Below are 22,216 nucleotides of genomic sequence, written 5' to 3' on the forward strand. Positions count from 1 at the left end.
TGACCTCCCACTGGTACCTCGTGTGCAACTTGGAACACCTCCTTTCTATACCCTACCGGCAATACTACTTGATGAACTTCTGCCCACTTTTCATCCGCCTGCATATGTAAAGGTCTCCATTTTCTCATCAAGACATTACTTTTACGGTAATAACACTCTGGTATACACTCAGATTCCTCCTCCGTGTATGCTTTCTGATACATCCATTTTATTTCTACATCTTTCTGTTGTAACTCTGCCAATTTTCCTGAACTAAAAATATCCACCTCATCCTCCACCTGTTATTCTTTTTCAACCATCTGATCAAAAATCGTTTCTGATAATTGCACTTCAACTTCATCTTCACTCTTTGATTTCTCCTCGTCTAAACCTGTGACTTTGCGACCTTGTTACCACGCAATCTGGACAAATCCCAGGATATTCGTCCTTCAACCCTTCAGTTGTCTGATTTTCCACTGGCTTATCAACCACATTAGGCATCACTCCCACCTGCGATCCAGCTATATCATGTTGCTCTCTTTAGTTGGCTCTGAATATAGCGGTCAATATGGTCGCCTTCCTTAATTCTAATTACGTTTGCTCTAGAGTTGCCAGGTATCTTTCGATACTGCCACAAGGTTCAAAACCGAATACTGATCAAAGACTCGATACACCAGTTAGTTAGTTCAAAGTCAATGTTTATTTATTTACACACACAGTTAAATATACTCATGCACAAAACTCTACAGACTAAGCTATCACTACTGCTAAAGTCTATACTTAGCTTCGGGCGCCCACTCAGTCAGAGGAACAATGGCCGTTGTTCGGTTCTGAGGCTGCTGGGGTCGAACTGGTACAGGGGAACAGCTAAGGTTGTCTGTCTGGTAACGTGCGTTGACCTTGGACTTACTTGCTTCTGGTGCAGCTGGTGGACAGGTCCTCTTAGGTGAGAGCCGGGTCCAAGAGAACGATTCTCTCTGGGGGCTCCTTCTTATACCCAAAGGGGCTTTGCGCTCTTTTGGGCAGGCCTTGAACTTGGCCCCAATCAATTGGGCTGTTTTTTGATCATTCATATTGATCTCGTCCAATAAAGGGCTGGGTGCCCTGATGGCTGGGCGTGTCCTAGGTGGCTGTTGGCCTGCTTTGTTTCGGTCTCCTCTGGCGCGGGTGTGTCTGCCTTAGTATCGGTTACTCAAATGTTACTCTTTTGTTCCGGAGATGGACCATTAGCATGCTAATGGGCCTACAGTTTTGGTCTTGTCTGGGAGCTGCGGCTCCAATATACAGACAAACCCTGAACCTGCTTGTTTTTTCAGTATTGTCCATTTTCCCTGCAATCTTTGCAAAGTGTCCATTTTGTAATCGGGAAGTGGCCATCCCAGATGGCTACACTCCCTCCTTGTGATCCTCAACGCGAAGCGTGAAGGATCACATTACCGCGTCGTCTTCGTTCTCTGACCAAGCTGGGCAACCATAAGCACTTCACGGGCTCTACACTGCCCTATCCTATGAATCACAATTTTTACCTAAAATCATTTTACATACATACATCATTATAAAACTCTACGGGGCGCTATGACATTCAGACATGTATTACAAAATAAAAAACTGGAACCTCTAACTATCCTCAATAAACTATCCTCACTCAAACAATCAAAAATAATCTACAACATTTTAAACTGTACAAATAGCAGCAACACAAGTCTCTCTGGCTTGGCAGTCAAGCACAGACGTTTACATTTCTTTGTTGAACGAACAAAACACACACAAAGAAAAACGGATGCACTTTAATTCCCTTAAAGTGGTTGGGGGGTTTGTTGGAGTCCGAAGATAGGGGATCTAAATGTGTGTACCGGGGTGCGAGAGCGGGAGGCTCTCCTTTTCCATTTTCTGAGTCTAAGTGTCTGCACGATACTGCAGAGTATCGCCAGTACTAAGAGTGCTTCTACGATGTAAGATAGTAAATACCAGGTGATAAACTTGTCACACCAGGTCGGGGTGTCGGTAACTGTCTCGGGGGTAACTATCTCGGGGGACAGTGTATGGCAGGGGTGGGAATCATTCACGGCCTGTGTGGTAGGGGTCAGGGGGGTAGCGTCCGCGCGCAACTGAAGGGATCCCGCTAAGATCCAGGTGAAAAGCATGAAGGTTGTCTTCATCTTTCTTTTTGTCGGTGTAATAATCCTCAGGAGGCAGGGGTTCCGTCACCACACCAGTATTTATTTGCAATAACTTATATACAAGAGCAGCTCCAAACAGTGCTGCTAGCATTCCAGTCAACTTAAGACTCCTCATCAAGCCTACACAGGTGCTTATATGGGCCCCCTCAATGAGCTATCATTGAGGGAGCTCATACTCCAATTGGCCAACCAATAATGCCAATTGGAGGTCATTACACCCCTCCCCCCCCCCCAAGCTCCGAGGAATTCCTGCCAGCTGGCATTCCTCTGAGCTTCTTCCTGCTCCTCCTGTCCGGGTCTGTCACCTCTGTCGTCCGCCGGGTCGTTCTCCGACGTGGGTGGGGTGTACCTTATAGGTGCCCGTCTTTTCCTTGACGACCTCCTTGGAAGTTGTACTTCCTCCTCCTCGGGGTGAGGTGCCGCGGTGGCCTTGTCGAACGTGTCCATCTCCGACTCTGACGACTGGATGACGGGGTCTGGAGAAATTGCTCGGGGCTGGGGTGTGGGTATCTTTCCCATCTGAGCTATCCCAGCTTGAGGTGGTCCTGCTTCGACTGCCTCCAGGTGTGGTTCCGCTGCCCTTATTTGGTCTAGGTGTTTCTTCAGCACCTTACCTCCTATCAAAACTTTATATGATATGGGCCCTGTTTGGGACTCTACCGTGCCTTTGACCCACGTTGGTCCATTCCCATAATTCCTGACCCAAACCGGTGCCCCCACCTGGAAATGTCTCTGCTGCCGACTATTATCATGCCCCCTGCGTTGGACCTCCTGTTGTTTCTCCACTTTCCCCGTTAAATTTTTGAAAAGGCGACTCAGCCTCGTTCGCAGCCGCATTCCCATTAAGAGTTTAGCTGGCGGTATGCCCGTTGTGGAATGCGGTGTGGTCCTGTAATCAAACAGCCAGCGGGAGAGCTTTGTGTCCATTGACGCTGCCGGCTGCTTCTTGAGTCCCGCTTTTAGTGTCTGGACCGCTCTCTCTGCCAGGCCGTTGGACGCTGGATGGTAAGGGGCCGTTTTGATGTGGCGGACTCCGTTTCCCTTTAGGAATTTTCCAAATTCCCCACTTGTGAATGCCGTTCCGTTGTCTGACACCAATATCTCCGGAAGTCCATGTGTTGCAAACGAGGCCCTGAGCTTTTCAATTGTCGATGCTGTGCTTGCCGTGTTTACCCGGTGGACGTCCAACCATTTGGAGTGGGCGTCCACTATCACCAAAAATTGAACCCATGAAAGGGCCGGCGTGGTCAATATGCAGGCGGGTCCACGGTCTGCCTGGCCATTCCCACGGGCGCAATGGCGCAGCTGGTGGCACTCTTTGCCCCTGTTGGCACTCCTGGCACCGACGTACCAAGGCTGCTATGTCTGTATCCAATCCTGGCCACCAAACGTAGCTTCGAGCTAGCATCTTCATTTTAGACACCCCTGGGTGTCCGTGATGTAACTCGGTTAAGATTGCCCGACGGCCCTGAGCTGGGACTATTACCCGGGCTCCCCATAATAGGATACCGTCTTCTACGGTTATTTGGTCCCTTCTGCTCCAGTATGGGTGTATTTGGGGCTCCACTGGTCTCTCCAGTTCCCCTGTTAGCAGTAAATGCTTCATCTTGGCTAAAACTGGGTCTTTTTGCGTCCACAACCGAATATGTTGTGCGTCCACTGGTAGGGTGTCCAAAAAGTTTAGAGTCATGACTGTCTCCTCTACTTTCGGTATTAGCGGCGGGGTGTTTGGGAGGGGAAGTCTGCTCAAAGCATCTGCATTTGCTACTTGCATTCCCGGTCTGTGCTCCAGAACGTATCTATACGCCGCCAGTAGCAACGCCCAGCATTGGATTCTAGCTGATGCAATCGGGGGTATTGACTTGTCTTCTTTTAATAACCCTAATAACGGCTTATGGTCCATCACAATGGTGAATTTCCGCCCGTACAGACACTGGTGAAATTATTTTACTGCAAATATCACCGCCAGTCCTTCCTTCTCGATTTGGGCGTATTTTCTCTCAGCCATCACCAAGGTCCTCGAAGCATAGGCTATTGGCCGTTCTTCCCCATTCCTTCCTCTATGGGTTAAGACGGCTCCTACCCCATAAGGTGATGCCTCACACGTGACCACCAACTCCTTCCTTGGGTCATAATGCTCTAGGACATTTTCGGATGACAGCTATTCCTTAATGTCCCTAAATGCTCGGTTTTGGCGGGCGGACCATTTCCATTCTTGTCCCTTTTTTAGTAGCTGGTGGAGGGGTTCTAGGATGGACGCCCTATTTTCAATAAATTTGCCACGATATGTTACCAATCCGAGAAATGATCGTAGCTCCTGGACCGTGGTGGGAGCTGGGGCTTCTTTTATTGCCCTTACTCGGTCTTCCAATGGGTGTAAGCCCGACTCGTCTACTTTATATCCCAGGTACGTCACTTGTGGGGCCAGAAAATCACATTTTTCTCTTTTCAGTCGTACGCCTGCCTTTGCGAAATGCCTGAGCACTTCCTCCAGGTTCCTCAAGTGTTCCCGGTTTGTCCTACCCGTGATTAAGACATCGTCCAAATAAATCGCCACCTGCGGTAGTCCCTGCAGAATATTTTCCATCGTACGCTGGAATATAGCGCAGGCTGATGACACTCCGAAGGGTAGCCTAGTATAACGAAAAAGTCCCTTCAGGGTGTTGATCGTAGCGAACTTCTGGGAGTCCTTGTCCAGTTTTAACTGCAGGTAAGCATGGCTCATGTCCAGTTTCATGAACAAAAGCCCACCTGCCAATTTGGCATATAGGTCGTCTATTTTCGGGATCGGGTATTTGTCCAGCAGTGCGTATTTGTTTACTGTCTGTTTGAAATCTCCACAGAGTCGTATAGAGCCACCTGGCTTCAAAATTGGTACCACCGGCGCTGCCCATTCCGAGAACTGTACTGGTCTGATAATGCCGTCGCGCTGTAACCTTTCTATTTTGACATCTACTTTCTTCCTTAATGCAAAAGGTACCGGCCTGGCCTTACAAAATTCCGGGAGGGCTTCTGGGTCCACGTGCAAAGTTGCTTTGGCGCCTATAATTTCCCCCTAACCTTCTTGGAAGACCTCCGGGTATTTTTGGAGTACTCCACTCAACTGCGCGCTTCCACTCTGGAAAATTGTCATCCAATCTAAGTTTAGGTCTTTCAGCCAGTTCCGTCCTATTAAGTTTGGTCCGGAGCCCTCTACTATCATCAATGGTAATCTGAGCAATTGTTTGTCATATTCCACGGGTACATGAGTCGTGCATGGAACTTCCAGGGGTTCTCCTGTGTAGGTTTTAAGTTTCGTCGATGTTTTTGTTAGGGTTAGTGGCTGGAGTCCATCTTTGATTTTTTAAAGTGCTGCCACTCCCATTACTGATACGGCCGCACCCGTGTCTATTTCCATTATTGTCGGCCGACCGTTCACCCGTGGGGTAATCTTAATAGGTTCTGCTTTCTTCGTCGCAATATTATATTTCCCTTCGGAGGAGGATGGGGCATCTAGGTTGTGTACTTCCCTGCGTCCTCACCTGCTATTCCTCTTTTGCCACCTCCTTCTAAGGTTTCTGTCGCTGTTACCCCACTCTGTCTGGTGCCAGAAACGGTCCTTCTCTGTTGGGGGAGCCTCAGCCGGTAGTTCCCTCTGTCTCCAGTTAGTCCTAGCAGACTTGGGGGCAGTTCTGGGGTTTTCCTTTGGCCCTCTGTTCCTCAGGCTTTTCCCGAGGGCGGCTATCTGGTAGCTGGACCCATTGTGGTAGTCCCTCTCCCAGGTATCGACCTCCATTGGCATGCCCTGTAGTTCCTGCGCCCTACTGGCTGCCTTTTCTAGGGACGGTGCGAGCTGTAACGCCCGCCTGCAGTCTAGCTGCATTTCCGCCAACAGGCGCTTCTGTATTTGGAGGTCATTTATGCCACACACTAACCGGTCCCGAAGCATTTCATTTAGCGTCGGGCCGAACTCTCATTTTTCCGCCAGCCTTCTCAGGCGGGTCAAGAAATTTGTGACTAACTCTCTGTCTTCCCGCTTCGTTGTGTAGAATCTGTACCTAAGCAAAATGAGGGGTGGTTTTGGGTCATAGTGCTCTTCCACCAATTTTGTTAATTCTTGGAAAGGTATCGTGTCCAGCGTATCGGGATAAGTTAGACTACGTATATTGGCGAAGGCTGAGGGTCCGCACACCAACAGCAGTATAACCCGTTTCCTTCCGCCCTCCATTATCTCATTGGCCTGGAAAAAGTAACACATTCTCTCCACATACTGGGACCAGTCCTTAATAGTCGGGTCGAATGCATCCAACCTCCCAAAAAGAGGCATTTTTGAAAGAGCAAGGCTTACCCTCCGAGTGCGGCAGCTGGTCTCTGCAAGGTTCTTTGTTTACCTCGTCGCCACTGTAAAAATCCTCAGGAGGCAGGTGTTCCGTCACCACACCAGTATTTATTTGCAATAACTTATATACAAGAGCAGCTCCAAACAGTGCTGCTAGCATTCCAGTCAACTTAAGACTCCTCACCAAGCCTACACAGGTGCTTATATGGACCCCCTCAATGAACTATCATTGAGGGAGCTCATACTCCAATTGTCCAACCAATAATGCCAATTGGAGGTCATTACAGTCGGTCTTCTTCTTTTTCTTCCTCTGGGGTTCCTGAGGTCCGGAGTTCTGTGGACACAAGCATAATATCTGTTATTATCTTGCTTAAGATCTCGTATGTCTGTCTGTCTGTCCTTTGTTGCCAATTACCCATTATAATTGGTCACCATCTGTGACTGCCTCATTTAAAAAAAAGTTTTTAAACCGAATATGTGGACAAGACATCCGAGAAAAATGCTGACACAGTGCGAGCCGTCTCGCAGCCTGTGTGATCTACCATCCCAGTGTTTGAGGATGGAAATAGCATACGTAAGCAACCTAAGGGTTGCCAGAAACAAACAATAGAATTTTGAACTGAAAGTGCCAAAATGGGGTGCGTATGGGCCGCGGCAGGTAAGAATGGGTGGAATCCCCGGGTAGGACGGTGATCAGTGCCTTTTGTGCTCTACCCGAGCGTAGCTGACCAGAGGGGGGTCCTCAGGCAGGGCGGGGACAAGTGCTGTTTCTCCACTGCCTGAGCGACGGGCAAGAACAGGTAAAAATGTGGTTGTCGTGGGTGCTGCCTCTCGTGATTACCTTCAAATCAGGAGAATAGTAATGATTCGTGTCTGCGGACAAACTAGTTCCTCTGAACGGTTGTCTGTCGACAAACTTGTTCCATTAACAGCCATTGGGCGTCAAAATAGTGGTGGCGTGGGGCCATGAAAACTTTTAAATTCACAAACAACATTTAACATGTACATTAAACGAACAAACATACATTACAAACATGGTGCAGGTTCCATCAGAAAGGACACCGTATCTCTCCATCAGTTCCTTTTTACCATCATGTGGACACCTCATTGCTCAGTAGCGAACAGGGTCGCAAAGGGATTCGTTTGGTGGGAGTCAGACTCTCTGTCATCATCTTCTCCCAGCTGCCATACTCTTGACTGGAGTAGTTTGGCTAAAGCTGCTTGGGGCGAATTGGGGTCCATCTCATCATTCCGGATGAGCCTGAACAAATTATCTCGGTGCCGGAATCGTGTGTCGAGGTTGGAGCTACTAGGTTTTAATCCGTAATCGTCGGGCGGTGGGTCTGGGTCAGGGGCTTTGATGTATGTGATTTCGAAGGGGTCACTGGAATCATGCTCGGATTCACTGGGTGTGGGCCCTGGTGCAGGGGTGTAATCATAACGTGGTGTGCTGTGGCTGTCGGCATTGCTGTCGCTATCACTGTCGCTGTCGCTGATGGTTGAAGGAAGGGAGAGGCGGAGTCGTGCCTCTGGGGGTGGAGTTGAAGATGTGTCTGAGGACGGGCTGGACTGGCTGGGGGAGGGTAGGAATGCATCATCTGTGGGCAGGGCTCATCTACCGCTGCGAGCGAAATGTGGTGTGCATGGTTGTTCTGCGAGCCATACGTCTTAAGCTGGTTTATGTGAAACCACGCAGACTTGCCATTGGGATATGTGATCTTGTATACCGAGGGGCTTACTTTGTCGGAAATGTAGTACAGTCCGGAATATTTGGGGGAAAGGAATGAACTGGGGTTGTATAGGGAAAGCATCACTTGCTGCCCTACTACAACCGCGGTGGCATGTACCATTTTATCGAAACAAGCTTTGCTTTGTTTCCTCCTGGTCCCAAGTCTCACAGCTGCTGCGAGCTGGGCTGCCTTTATATTCTCAATAGGCTGCTGTACAGCATTTTCATGCGTGAGGGCGGTGACTGCGGGGCTGGCCAAATCCAGTCCTAATATATACTCTGTCCCTTTCATGGGGCGTCCGGTCATGAGGGTGTGGGGGGTGTATCCTGTGGACGTGGATACCGTGTTTCATAAGAACATTAAAGCAAATGGGAGAACTGAATCCTAGGTGCTGTTGTTCTGTTGCACCATTTTCCTGAGAGTGGCTTTTAGAGTTCTGTTCATTCTCGCTACAATGCCGCTTGACTGGGGGTGGTAGGCTATCTGAAACTTCTGCCTAATTCCGAAAATTGTGAGGACGTTCTTCATTACTCGTCCTGAAAAATGGGAGCCTTGATCGGACTCTATACTGCGTGGGAGGCCCCATCTTGTGGATGTGCTGTGTTAGGATTTTAGCTGTTGTTTTGGCCGCATTTGTTCTGGATGGAAAAGCTTCCACCCATTTTGTGAAGGTGTCGATGACCACCAACACATACTTAAAACCATTTCTGCAGGGGGGTGGGGTCCTATGTAATCTATTTGTAAATTCGTCCAGTGGCCATTAACGGGGTGGGTATGACTAAGCTGAGCATTTCTTGCATATCTGTCCGGATTGTTCTGGGCACAGATCAAGCAATTTTCAATGCAATGGGTTACATCGGCTTTTAAATCAGGCCACCAGCAGAGAGGTCTGAGGTGGGTTAGGGTGGGTTCAATGCCTTGGTGTCCATGATTGTCATGGAACTGACAAATAATCTGGTTCCTGTCCTGGCTGGGAACTACATAAATGACGTCTTTCAAAGTCACACCGTTATGTGTGGTTATTGCGTTCTTAAACTTATCGTACGGGGCTGGGAAGGTTCCTTTTAATACTTCCCTGAGCTTTTCATCTTCCTTTTGGGCTTTCACTAGATCCTGAATGTTGGTCTGTGAGACCTGAACCGCGTGTACTGGGGTGCTCTCGGGGGGGGGGTTCCAAAAGTAACCATGTCTGGAACCTGCCTTCGCTAGGGTGTCTGCTTTAACGTTACCGGGGGGGGGAAGAACGGTGATGACTGCGAACCTTAATTATACCATATTTCCTATCTTTAGCTGTCTCTAGGATATGCCGGAGTAATGGGGCTGAGGGTAGGGGCTTTCCGTCTGCGGAAACAAATCCTCTAGGTTCCCACAGGGGTAGGAATTCCGTTAAACTGTTACAGACATATAAACTGTCCGAATATATGTCCGCTGGGGTCGGAAACGAGCCGGGGTGGGCTACAGTATACGCTATGGCTGCCAGTTCTGCTGCCTGCGAGCCTAGATGTCCTGGCAACTTTAATGAAATTTCTTCAAGGGCGCGTCCCTGCACATCCTCTACATTAATGCTGCAACCGGTGATTCTCTTTCCATTCAAAACTGTGGAGGAGCCATCCACATAAATTTTCAGGGGTGCGCACGTGTGTGTGGGCTGGGGTCTCTGGGGTGTATTACCTGCTTTCCTGGGAGCTGACTTAGGTATAAATGGGCCTGTGTTGTGTTTTGTGGTGATGATCTCACACTCGTGTGGGGTTCCTGCATGTTGCAAATTATCGGCTAGGAAAGTGTGGGTCTTGGTTCTTTTAACTGTAATGTCCTGTCCCTGTAAAAGAAGGGTCCAACGGGCTGCGCGGATTTGGCTGACTGTGCCATCTTTAAGTCGACCGTCTAATAATAGCTGTGTTGGGGTGTGTTCAGTGAGAATGGTGATGGAGTTGAGTCCTGTAATGTAGGCGAAGTACTGTATTGCCCAAAAAACTGCGAGCAGGTGCCTTTCGCAGGCAGAAAATCCTTGCTCGACAGGATCTAACATGCGTGAGGCGTATGCCACGGGGCGTAATTGGTCCTGGCGTTCTTGGAGGAGCACGGCCGAAAGGGTTCGGTCGGTGCTTGCAACTTCAATTGCGTACGGGGAAAGTGGATCTGGGACCTGTAATGCGGGGGCTGTGCTGAGGGCTCTTTTTAAAGCATCCACGGCATCTGTGTGCTGTGGAAGCCATTCCCAAGGTGCCTGCTTCTTGAGAAGGTCGGATGGGGCGCTGCTTTTGTGGTGAAACCGTCGATATGGTTTCTGCAGTAGGCAACCAGTCCTAAAAATGACCGGAGGGCTGCGACATTATGGGGAAGGGGCAATTTGACGATCGAGTCAATTCTCTTTTCCTCGATCTCGCGTTTCCCATGAGTGATTACTGTACCCAAGTAAATCACTTTTTCCTGCAAAATCTGGGCCTTCTTGGGGTTGACTTTACATCCAATTTCTTTTAGGAGTCCTAGGAGTTCGGCGAGAAGCGAAATGTGCTCTCCCTTTGTGTCTGTAGTAGCAAGTCATCTACATACTGGACCAGACAATCGGGTTGGGAAAATTTTGCTAATCCATTTGCCAGCTGTCGGTGGAAAATGGAGGAGGAGTTGTGGAAGCCTTGTGGAAGGTACGTCCATATATATTGTTGTCCCTGGAATGTGAATGCGAATTTGTATTGGCACGCTTTATCCAATGAAATGGACCAAAAGCCGTTGCTAATGTCCAAAACCGAAATTTTGTTTGACTGGATTCGCTGTTTGTGCATGGTCCCGGGACTCGTGGCTACGGTGGGGGCTGCTACTGGGATTACTTTGTTCAGTTCCCGGTAATCAATGGTCAGTCGCCATGATCCATCCGGTTTCCTGACGGGCCAAATTGGTGCGTTGTTTGTGGAGGCTACTGATCGGAGTACGCCTTGATCAAGCAGACTCTCTATTACTTTGGAGATTTCTCCCTCTGCTTCTTGGGGAAAACCGTACAGCTTTTGAGGTCTAGGGTCGGGACCTGTAATGTTCACTAAGCCAGCTATCTTGCCACAGTCGTGCTTGTGCTGTGCAAATACTGCTTTGTGTTGCTGCAGGACTTCCCTAACCTGTTTATCCTGACTAATGGCTCGAGATTCGAAGCAGAAATCTCCTACTGCGCTGATTCTGTTTGCATACTCTCCAACTGTGAGCGTGGCGGGGGCTCGTGCTGCCTTTGCCATTCTCCATACACATTTATTTAAGGGATCAAATGAGAGGTTGTGGGAGCTCATAAAGTCGATTCCGAGGATGTGTTCAGCTGTCTGGGGTAGATCGACCAAAACTACGGGGTGTTTAGTCGTAATGTTCCCTATTTGTATCGCTACAGGGGCTGTGATGTGTCCTTGTTGTAAATGACCTGTAAAGCCGCTGAGTGTGATGCTGTCTGTTGTGAGCCACGTGTCTCGTTGAAACATCGTGGAGGAATTGAGCGTGGTGCGGGACCCTCCTGTGTCCCAAAGAAATTCTACGGGGTGTCCCCGCGCTTTGCCTGCTACTACCGGTCTACCGGACTTGTCCCAAAGGGTGTCACAGACCCAAGTTGGGGAGCCCGAACACCGTCAGTTGGTGCCGTTCATGTCTGCGTTTTCTGAACGGGCGCTAACATTAAGGATTGGCTTTGCCCTATTCTTATTTAGGGTGCCTGTCTGTTAGTTTTGCTGCTGCTTTTGGGGCGCATTGCACTCTTGTGCAAAGTGGCCTAATTGTCCACAGTTGTAGCATTCCTGGGATTTGGGTTGTGCTGGGCTGTTCCTGCCCTCATTTACCCATGCGGTGTTCTGGTGCGTCCTAACTGGATTCATGTCTGCCTGCTCTTCCTCTGGTTTTGCAAATGCGGTTTTGCCTTGGACGGATTGTTCCCAAGAGCGGGACAATCTCGTCAAAACCCATTTCTCATTGTGGGCCTCATCTGAGGGTCGTAATTTGCGCAAGCTCTCTGTCCTGCCTCTGTCTCATGAGAGACTAGGATTCGAGTCCATTTGGCCATATTATCCGTGGACAAATGGGCGCGGGCTAACTCTCCGAATACCGCTGTTAAATGTATCCACAAGCGTCTAGCAAACTCTGTGGGGTGTGCTCTGTTTTCTTTTGCCTACACTTGTTTAGGCCTTCTACGGGGTCTCCTCTGTTATAGCCGATCGCATCCAGGATCGCTGTGTGCATTTCTTGGACTGTGCCTCCTCCTACATTCTGTGGGTCGGGAAGAGCTGCCACGACTGAAGGGTCGAGGCTTAAAACTGTGAGCTTCACTTGCTCCTTTTTGTCCAGTCCGTACATGGTAGCCTGCTGTTTAACTCGAGCGAAAAACTGGTGTGGGAAGGAACGGTGTAAATTTTCCACATGTGTCCCGTAATTGGGTCACGGTTAACGGGGTTGTATATAGGAAATCTGCGTTTCCTTCTGCTGCGGCCCTGTGGTGTGTGGTTACAGGGTTCATGGGGATGTGTTCTGCCTGTTCAGTCGGGGGTTGGTGTGCTTTTCTTTTCTGGGGTTTTTCTTGCGTACATGTACCATGTACATATCCGTGGGCAGTTTCATTTAACTCCTGCCAATCGGGGCCCTTTACCTGGTCTAACTGGGGTCCAAACGTACTTTCAAACCCATTCTGGATGGAAAGCAGAGATTGCAATTCTGCAATTTGCTTCCGGCACTTTGCGTGATCTACGGAGCTCTGCCTTTGTTCCGTCATGGAAGTGTGGAGCGCACGTAGGGCTGCATTTAAATCATTGCACTGTTTCTGCAATTGCTCTACCTGTTGCTCGGTTTCTTGTCTTACCAAGACCGCACGTTGTGTGTCCTGGTAGGCCTTATCGTACTGGGTCTGAAAACTACTCAAATGGGCGAGACAAGACTGGTGTGCCCACTTGGCATCATCCACCTCTCTGTCCCTCGCTGCTAACTGTTCTCTTAACTCCTTATTCTCCTTCTCAAATTCGTTCACATCTCCCTCACTATTTCTGTCTCTCTCCTCAATCTCTCTACGGAGCGTCCTAACAACCTCCTCTGTGCCTCGCAATTGTGCCAAGCAGGACATGATTGCCATCGGCTTGCGAGCTTTCCCCAAGCTCTTCTTATGAATCTCTGACAGGTTCTCCCACCAAGTCTGTCCTATACGCCCAGGACCTGTTTCGTCATTGGCGCAGAATTCATTCCAAAGTGGCCATCCTTTCCCTTTGAGGTATTTTCCGATCTCTTCTTCCCATACGGGACACAGTCCTGCTCTACTGGTCGCTGCGACCTCGAATTCTTTGGGTTTCATAAGGCATTCCATTGCCTTCATTGTCATTTTCTCTCTATCTCTGGGTTCTCTACTGAATTTGGAACAGGGGGTGATAAAGTGGTGATGTAAACACTGGTATGGCTTACGCTATTTTCCGGCCTACAAAACTCCCGACAGCTTTATGCAACAAAATCTCTCAGGTTTGCCTTATATCCCTGTTAGTACTCGTGCATTAACACACTTCCGAATCTCGGAGGTTTGATCAGTATCGTTCTCACACTTGTGGTTTTTCTGTTTCCAATTAGATTCCAATTCAAATTTGGGTTCTCTCGGAGTGACTAGGCCACTAATAGGTAGAGTCCCAGCGGAGTCGCCAGTAAATGTTGCTCTCTTTAGTTGGCTCTGAATATGGCGGTCAATATGGTCGCCTTCCTTAATTTTAATTACGTTTGCTCTAGAGTCGCCAGGTATCTTTCGATACCGCCACAAGGTTCAAAACCGAATACTGATCAACGACTCGATACACCAGTTAGTTAGTTCAAAGTCAATGCTTATTTATTTGCACACACAGTTAAATATACTCATGCACAAAACTCTACAGACTAAACTATCACTACTGCTAAAGCCTATACTTAGCTTCGGGCGCCCAATCAGTCAGAGGAACAATGGCCGTTGTACGGTTCTGAGGCTGCTGGGGTTGAACTGGTACAGGGGAACAGCTAAGGTTGTCTGTCTGGTAGCGTGCGTTGACCTTGGACGTACTTGCTTCTGGTGCAGCTGGTGGACAGGTCTCTCCTCGGTGAGAGCCAGGTCCAAGAGAACGATTCTCTCTTGGGGGATCCTTCTTATACCCAAAGGGGCTTTGCGCTCTTTTGGGCGGGCCTTGAATTTGGCCCCAATCAATTGGGACGTTTCTTGATCATTCATATTGATCTCGTCCAATAAAGGGGTGGGTGCCCTGATGGCTGGGGGTGTCCTAGGTGGCCGTTGGCCTGCTTTGTTTCGGTCTCCTCTGGTGCGGGGGTGTCTGCCTTAGTATCGGTTACTCAAATGTTACTCTTTTTTTCCCGGAGTTGGGCCATTAGTATGCTAATGGGCCTACAGTTTTGGTCTTGTCTGGGAGCTGCGGCTCCAATATACAGACAAACCCTGAACCCGCTTGTTTTCTCAGTATTGTCCATTTTCCTTGCAATCTTTGCAAAGTGTCCATTTTGTATTCGGGAAGTGGCCATCCCAGATGGCTACAATCATTACCGAAGATAAACTGTATTCCTGGACAAGATAATTTCTCTATTACTCCTACTACTACTTCACCGCTCTTCACTGGACTTTCCAACCTTACCTTATATAATGTAACACTACTCCTCTCACCCTGAATTCCAAATATTACCACCTTTTCTGGCAACATTCTTCCCAAACTACATAACTCCTCATCTCTTACCATTAAAGATTGACTAGCTCCCGTATCTCTTAAAATTGTGACTTCTTTACCTGCTCCTCCTGATACACATGAGTAAACTTTACCTGCACAAGTAAATTCTTTAAAGAGATCTGGCACCTTCTTATCAATCACCTCTTGATCAGGCTGTACAATCTGTTGCACCTCCTTCATTTCACTTGGACTTTCCTTTACCATTTTAACAAACCCCACTGTCTTACCTTTTTTACCACATCAGCCTTCCCAGTGCTTTTCTTCAACCGCCAAGACTGTGACTTTACATGGCCTAGTTTATTACAGTGAAAACATTTGAAATTTTTCATTTCTTTTCCACTCTCCTGGATTTAATTTTTAATCTGAGGTACACTCTCCTTATTATCTCCCATCAGATCACCTTTACCTTTACCACTTGAGTATTTCTCATGTCCCCAGTTTCTATCCCTCACAACTGATGTCGGAAACCAAACTTTGATTTATGAACTAATTCATAATCATCTGCCATTTCTGCTGCTAATCTCACAGTTTTAACCCTCTGCTCTTTCACATGAGTTCTCACGACATCAGGAATTGAACTTTTAAACTCCTCCAAAAGTATAATTTCTGTGAGAGCTTCATATGTTTGGTCTATTTTCAAAGCCCTTATTCACCTATCAAAATTACTCTGTTTGATCCTTTCAAACTCCATGTATGTTTGACCATGTTCTTTCCTTAAATTTCAAAACCTTTGTCTGCAGACTTCTGGCACTAGTTCATATGCACCTAAGATGGATTTTTTTCACCTCCTCATACGACTCAGATGCCTCCTCTGATAGTGATGCAAACACTTTACTAGCCCTACCTACCAGCTTTGTTTGAATCAGTAATACCCACATGTCCTGTGGCCATTTCATTTGTTTAGCTACCTTCGCAAATGAAATGAAAAAGGCTTCTACCTCCTTCTTATCAAACCATGGCAATGCTTGGACATATTTAAATAGATCCCACCAAGCCTTCGACTATGACGCTCTTTCTCACTATCCTCATCGCTATCATCCAACTGTACATTTCCCTTTACGCCTGCCAATTTTAACTGACTATCATGTTTCATGGCTATTTTCTGAAGTTCAAACTCTCTCTCTTTATATTTTTCCCTGATCTGTATCTCCCTTTCTCTTTCTTTTTCCTCTATGCCTTTCGTATTCAAGCTGCTTTAATTCTTTCTCATGCTCCATTTGCTTCATTTGTAACTGAATTTTTGCCATTTCCAATGAGTCAAACTGTATCTCAGGCAACTTTAAATGCTTAGCCACCGCCATAATTATCTCATCTTTTCGCATTTTGTCAGGTAATGTTAACTGCAATGTTTTTGCCAAATCTAACAGTCTGCTTTTAGTCTCTGTCCGTAAGGTACTGCGTGTGACCGTCTCCACCCTCAACCATTTCAGAGCCTCTGAAGGAACCATTGTTCACAACACACTCCCTACTTAAACTCGGTTACCACACCTGAAAAGCAACCACAATATGCTCACCCCTCACTGTCTTTAAGTTCACTAAGCCAATCCAATAGATAGACTTTTATCCCCCTCGAGCCCCAAATTTGTTATGGGGCAAGGGTTTAGAGAAGCCCAGAATGTATCATGGAGTTCACCTGATGCACAACTTTTAATAGATTGTGGTTTGGGGAGCACACAGCCCACTCTACAGGTGTGGTACAGCAGAAATGGAAAAAGTATTTTTTTAAAGCAAAACAATATTTATTCTATGAACTCAAGTTAACCTTTTTAAAACAAACAGTGAACATCTTAGCAACCATTAATTCAAATACAACCCCCAAAGAATACAACACTAAGTAATCCGTAAGCTGTCCTTTTAACATCCATATGACTTAAAACACCTTTTACCAGAAGCACATCAGGTTAAAGTCACGACTGTTATTAGTTTTAAATCACCAGGATCGATTTACAGTCTTTAGATTACAGAGAGAGGCTCTAATAAACCTTCTGGCTGTGACTGCAGCTATCCAGCTTTGAAAACGAAACTAAAACACACCCTGCAGCAAACAACCTAAAACAAAAGTAAAAAGCTGACAGACAGCCCAGCTCCACCCACACTCTGACGTCACTGATAAACAACCATTTCTTAAAGGTACATTTCTTAAACACCCATTTCTTAAAGGTCCTCTCAGACGACACGTGACATGTGGAACCGCAACTCAGCGGTGTCTCAATTCCTTGCATGCGGCCGATCTCCACCCCAGTGACCTCCCTTTCCTCTGGGCCACCGATGATGTCCAGGGCCCTCTGCCCAACTATGGTGAGGGGCTGCAGGTCCAGCGGTCCCCCTTCAGTTTCTTCCTGCTCCTCGGGTGGGGGGGGGGGGGGGACACACACGACCGGAAACAACTATGTTCGACAGTCTGACGCATGCAGCCCAGTGGTTGGGCAGCTGGTGGCCTTAGTGGCCAGGACATCCGGCAATGGCGGGTGGTACATGGTGCTGGCATGTGATGTAGGGTGGATGTTTGGACACCCTCCGGGTGTCGGGAGTGGGAGCGGGTGGGGTCAGGTTGCGGGTGTGTGGGACAGGGCTTGGTGGCGGGGGCACAGTGCTGCCTCGTCACCCTGGCGCCCTGAGCAGGTCAAGCAGTTTCTTCTGGCACTGCAGGCTGGTCTGGATGGTGTTGCTCATGGCGCTGACCGCCTCTGTCATCTGCTCCCAGGCATGGCGGTGGCTGGCAGCCTCCTTCCCTGGCCAGGGTACAGGGTCATCGCCTCTCCTCCACTATATCCAGTAGGGTCTCCAGCTCGACATCCGTGAAACTGGGTGCTGCTCTCCTTGCTGTCATCTTGTTGGCTGGGATGGTGTGTCTGGGGAGTGAAGTGCGTATATGCGGCTGCAGCTCGCCAGTCTCCTGAATGTTAATCACAAATCCAGCAAATCTGGCGTCGTTTCTCATTGGGATCGATTGTATTTCATGTAGCGTCAGTGCTGACCCCTTAACTGTCGCTGAATCGGTCCAAGTGTGGCGCCAGTTTTGCTGTCGTGGAATCTATGAATCCTGCCCCAGCATCTCCGCAACGGAGAATTCCGCCACAGGACTTCACAAATGATCGTGTTTAGGCGTGACAGGGTGGATATAGGTAGGATCCTCCCCATGGCTGATGAGTATAGAACCAGGGGACACAGTTTCACAAAACGGGACAGGCAATTTAATACTGAGATGAGGAATTTCTTCACGCAGAGTGTGGTGAATCTTTGGATTTCCCTACCCCAATGGGCTGAGAAAGCTCAATCACTGAGCATGTTCAATAGATTTCTGGAGATTACTGACAAGAGATATGGATAGCACGGGAAAGTGACATTGAGGTAGACAATTAGCCATGATCCAATTAAATGGTGCAGCATGCTCGATGTGCTGAATGACCTACTCCTGTTCCCATGTTCTGAACTGTCTTCCAAATTTTCTTATTGAATAATTTAAAAACAATAAATGCAAGATGCACAATTATTCAACATTAAATGTGAATTAAATATTTACACTAATAGAATTACATGATATTAATTCCACGGGGATAAACAATACAGCGACAGTCCACCTGCTCTCAGTCATCCAGCCTGTTACTTTGTTTTGCTTCTCCAGCCACTTTCTCAGCATTCTTAAAAGTATTAGTTAAATTCCCACTTCTAAACATCCTGCAAAAATAATTAGAATCTTTACTTGTTTATTACACAATAAATTGTCATAAGCTCCTCACGATTACTCTTTCTTTGAATCATTGACTGAAACTATTTAACTGCATGCTTTTGACATTATTTATTGTTTTAATTTTTTTTTGTTTTAAATCACTGCAGGACAAAGACTTCTGTGTTATCACAGTACCTCATCTGATCCCAGAGTTCCCTTTGCTGAAGGATTTTATCCGTGTTGTACCCTACAGCAAGACAACGCTATCTCATGAGCTGTATGTCACTCATCGCAAAGGTTTGCTCAAGTAAGGATTCTTCAAAACCAATTTATTAACCTTTTGAGTGAGTCAAAGGATCACCACTTTGACAGAGTACCAGCCGATTGCTGATGATGACCAGGCAACGATACCCTCAACTATAGGCCGGTGCTTTCATGATGGGAGGGTGGGAAATATTATTTCAAAGAATTATGGAATTTTGGGTTGAAAATTAATAGCTTGAGGCCCATTGTACTAATGCACGAATGTATGTTGTCAAGGAATGGTGGAGGTAATTTGCATTTCACATTTTTACATGTTGAGCTTATGATGTCTGCTGAGTCAACAGAACCAGTGGACAGAGACCCCTGCAATTCTGATGTCTTCTAATGGCTCTTTCAAGGTGGATTATGCATCATTTTGAGAGTCTGTTGCCCCTCACCCCACCTCTACATCTGGAAACCATTTATGCAATGGCATTAAAATGGTTTATTGTAAGGAAATTGGGCACCATTGAACACAAATTCGATTACAAATGTTGCACTGAATTAATGCAATTATGGAACAGGTATTGATTTCTCAAAGAAAATTATATCTTCAGCATAATTTTATTCAGCAATTCTTCCTGCTCCTCCCAATTCCCGCATTATTCAATACCACTGATTTTATTACAGTTTATCTATTCAAATTCCATAATTCCTGTTGAAGGGAGATGTAGAAAACTTCTACCTGGAATGCCTTCAGCAAACATTAACTCAGGATGGCAAGCGCTTATACTTCAGAGGCGGGATTCTTTGTCGGCTGACACCAGAATCGGGAAACGCGATTGGTTTTGACGGCAAAATTGCGGCAGGTGCCAGCTTCACGCCAAATCACAATTCTCTGTTGCCTCGACAGCAGCATCAATGCCTTCCAGAATGCACATACAGTAAACACCGTTTGCATATCATTAGCGGCCCGCTCCGGTATTCTCCGAGGCCTCCGCGATTCTCACATTTGTGCTTTTAAAAATCGTGAAACTGGTGTGGAGTTTGCACATTCTCCCCGTGTTTGCGTGGGTTTTGCCCCCACAACCCAAAGATGTGCAGGCAAGGTGGATTGTCCACACTAAATTGCCCCTTAATTGGAAAAATGAATTGAGTACTCTAAATTAATTTTTTTAAAATTTGTGCAACTGTCATTGTGGCTGATGAGGGAGAGAGAGGAGATTGGACACGGAGAGGCGCAACCGTGGGCTGCTGGGCCAGACACTAGCCAGGCTGGCAGTGAGCGGGATGGGAGGAGTGAGGGGGGAACGTGTGGTGTGGCTGGGATGATCCGCTACAGGACTGGGCGCTGTCCAGGCACGGATCGCCGTTGCCATGGCTTGGTTGGCAGCCAACTTGCTGTGCACGCCGCTGACCACCCATCTTGGCCCCTGGTTCTGCAGAGTGACACCGGCTGGGGCCCCCAGGCTCCAGCACGCCCCCCCCAAATTACCACACTCGTCCCGTCCCCCCCTTCTCGGCCATCACCTGCCAGCAGGGCATCATGCGGCCCACCCAAGGACAACGCTCACAGAAGCCCTTACAGGGGCGTCGGATGGGGCCGCGGAGCGTACCGCTGGCAAGAGCAGTAATTACCCTGGCAGCATGGATGAGCGCTAGGGCCAAAGTCTCATGATGCCTTGGCAGCGACAGGGCCAGTGGTGCGAGCATGGGGGGGGCATGCGGGGGCAGAGCCTGCAGTACCAACTGGTGGGCACCGTGTAGCCCAGTGGACCTAGTTGGGCATGGCGGTATGCACCATGCTAACATGTCAGCCTTTCATCCTCTACAGACAATGGATATTGGAATTCAACCAGCAATGGTGGCCTTCTTGCTCGTCACAGCCGCCCAGGATGGAGAGCCAGCCGCCCAACAGGCCGAGGAAGAGGAAGTGCAAAGGAGGCACTGCATGAGGCCTAACGTGTACCAGCAGTGCCTGTCATTCGAAGACCTGCCGGACCAGGCATGCTGTCAATGACTCTGGCTGAGCAGGGAGACAGTGCGACATATCTGCCAGATCATGGCACACCTGGCACCGCGGAGGTTTGGGGAGGACACCCGTTCCCAGTGGCCGTCAAGGTGAATGCCGCCCTGAACTTTTATGCCATGGGCTCCTTCCAGGTGCCGAGTGGGGAACTGTCCGGGATTTCACAGACCTCGGTGCACAGGTGCATCCACGCTCGATACCCGGGCAGTGTGTACGAGGCCTTCATCCTGGCACACTCAATGATTCCTGACATGTTCATGGCGCCTGGGTGACCGGGGTTATCCACTGCTGTTGTGGCTGCTGACGCTTATCCAGAGGCCACAGACTGATGCCGAGACCCATTACAACAATGCCCATGCTGCGATCAAGGCCGTCTTCGAGCGGTGCTTCGGTATCCTGAAGATGCGGTACAGCTGCCTGGACCAATCTGACGGGACCCTCCAGTATGATGCTGAGAAGGTCAGCCGCATCATGGCGGCCTGCTGCGACCTCCACAACATCGCGCAGCAGAGGGGCGACATTCTGCAGGAGGAGGAGGATGCGAGGGAGGGCCAAGAAGGACGTCGGGCCCAGGCAGGAACAGGAGGCCGCACGACATGTGTGGCCTCCAGGCAACTCCATGGGACGGTGGTACAAGTGGAGCTACCCCCTGAGTCTCCCCTGCCACCTGGCATTACCAGTCCTGGAGACCCGCTCTGGTCTCGACCAGGGTCTGCATGTTCGCAGCCATGAAGCACAGGGAGTGGACTATCTCCATCTGGGACTGCACCACATCACGCTGTGACTGTGCCACCACCTTCTGGTCTGTGCCACATCAGCCAGTGACTGCGCCATCTCCCTCTGAGACTGGGCCACCTCCCTCTCTGTCTGCGCCATGCCGGCCAGCGCCTGGGCAATGCCGCCAACATTCCCAGCCTTGGACTGCTGTGACTGGGACACATTCTTTTTTTAAAAAAAAAAATATTTATTAAGATTTTTAACACAATTTTTCACCCTTACAAACAACCCCCCCCCCCCCCCCCGTAACAAATAGAAAGAAAACGCACATAGCAAGACATAAACATGGTAAAACAGTATGTTACAGAACTTTGTACATTGGATTTCTCCCGTACATGTCAGTTTTCCAGATCCTTCATGCATTTTCTTGCTCAAATACCCCCCAGACAAACTCCCCTTCCCACTCCCTCCCCCCCACTCCTCCCCCCACGCAAGACATCCCCCCCCCCCCCTCCCCTGGGTTGCTGCTGCTGACCGACCTTCATCTAACGCTCCGCGGGATAGTCTACGAACGGTTGCCACCGCCTGTAGAACCCCTGCGCAGACCCTCTCAAGTCAAACTTTATCCTCTCTAACTTGATAAACCCTGCCATAT

General features: G+C 48.4%; 1 protein-coding gene across 2 annotated transcripts in view; it reads left to right on the forward strand.

Moving 5' to 3' along the window:
- Positions 1-22,216, forward strand: part of cfap61 (cilia and flagella associated protein 61) — a 584,187-nt gene that overhangs the window by 148,076 nt on the left and 413,895 nt on the right. For both annotated transcript variants that reach the window (XM_072505562.1, XM_072505571.1), the window contains one exon: positions 18,740-18,879. In XM_072505562.1, coding sequence (XP_072361663.1) covers positions 18,740-18,879 — 140 coding nt within the window. The remainder of the gene's footprint in view (positions 1-18,739; positions 18,880-22,216) is intronic.

Source organism: Scyliorhinus torazame, chromosome 1 (assembly GCF_047496885.1).
Source record: "Scyliorhinus torazame isolate Kashiwa2021f chromosome 1, sScyTor2.1, whole genome shotgun sequence".
Classification (NCBI taxonomy): Eukaryota; Metazoa; Chordata; class Chondrichthyes; order Carcharhiniformes; family Scyliorhinidae; genus Scyliorhinus; species Scyliorhinus torazame.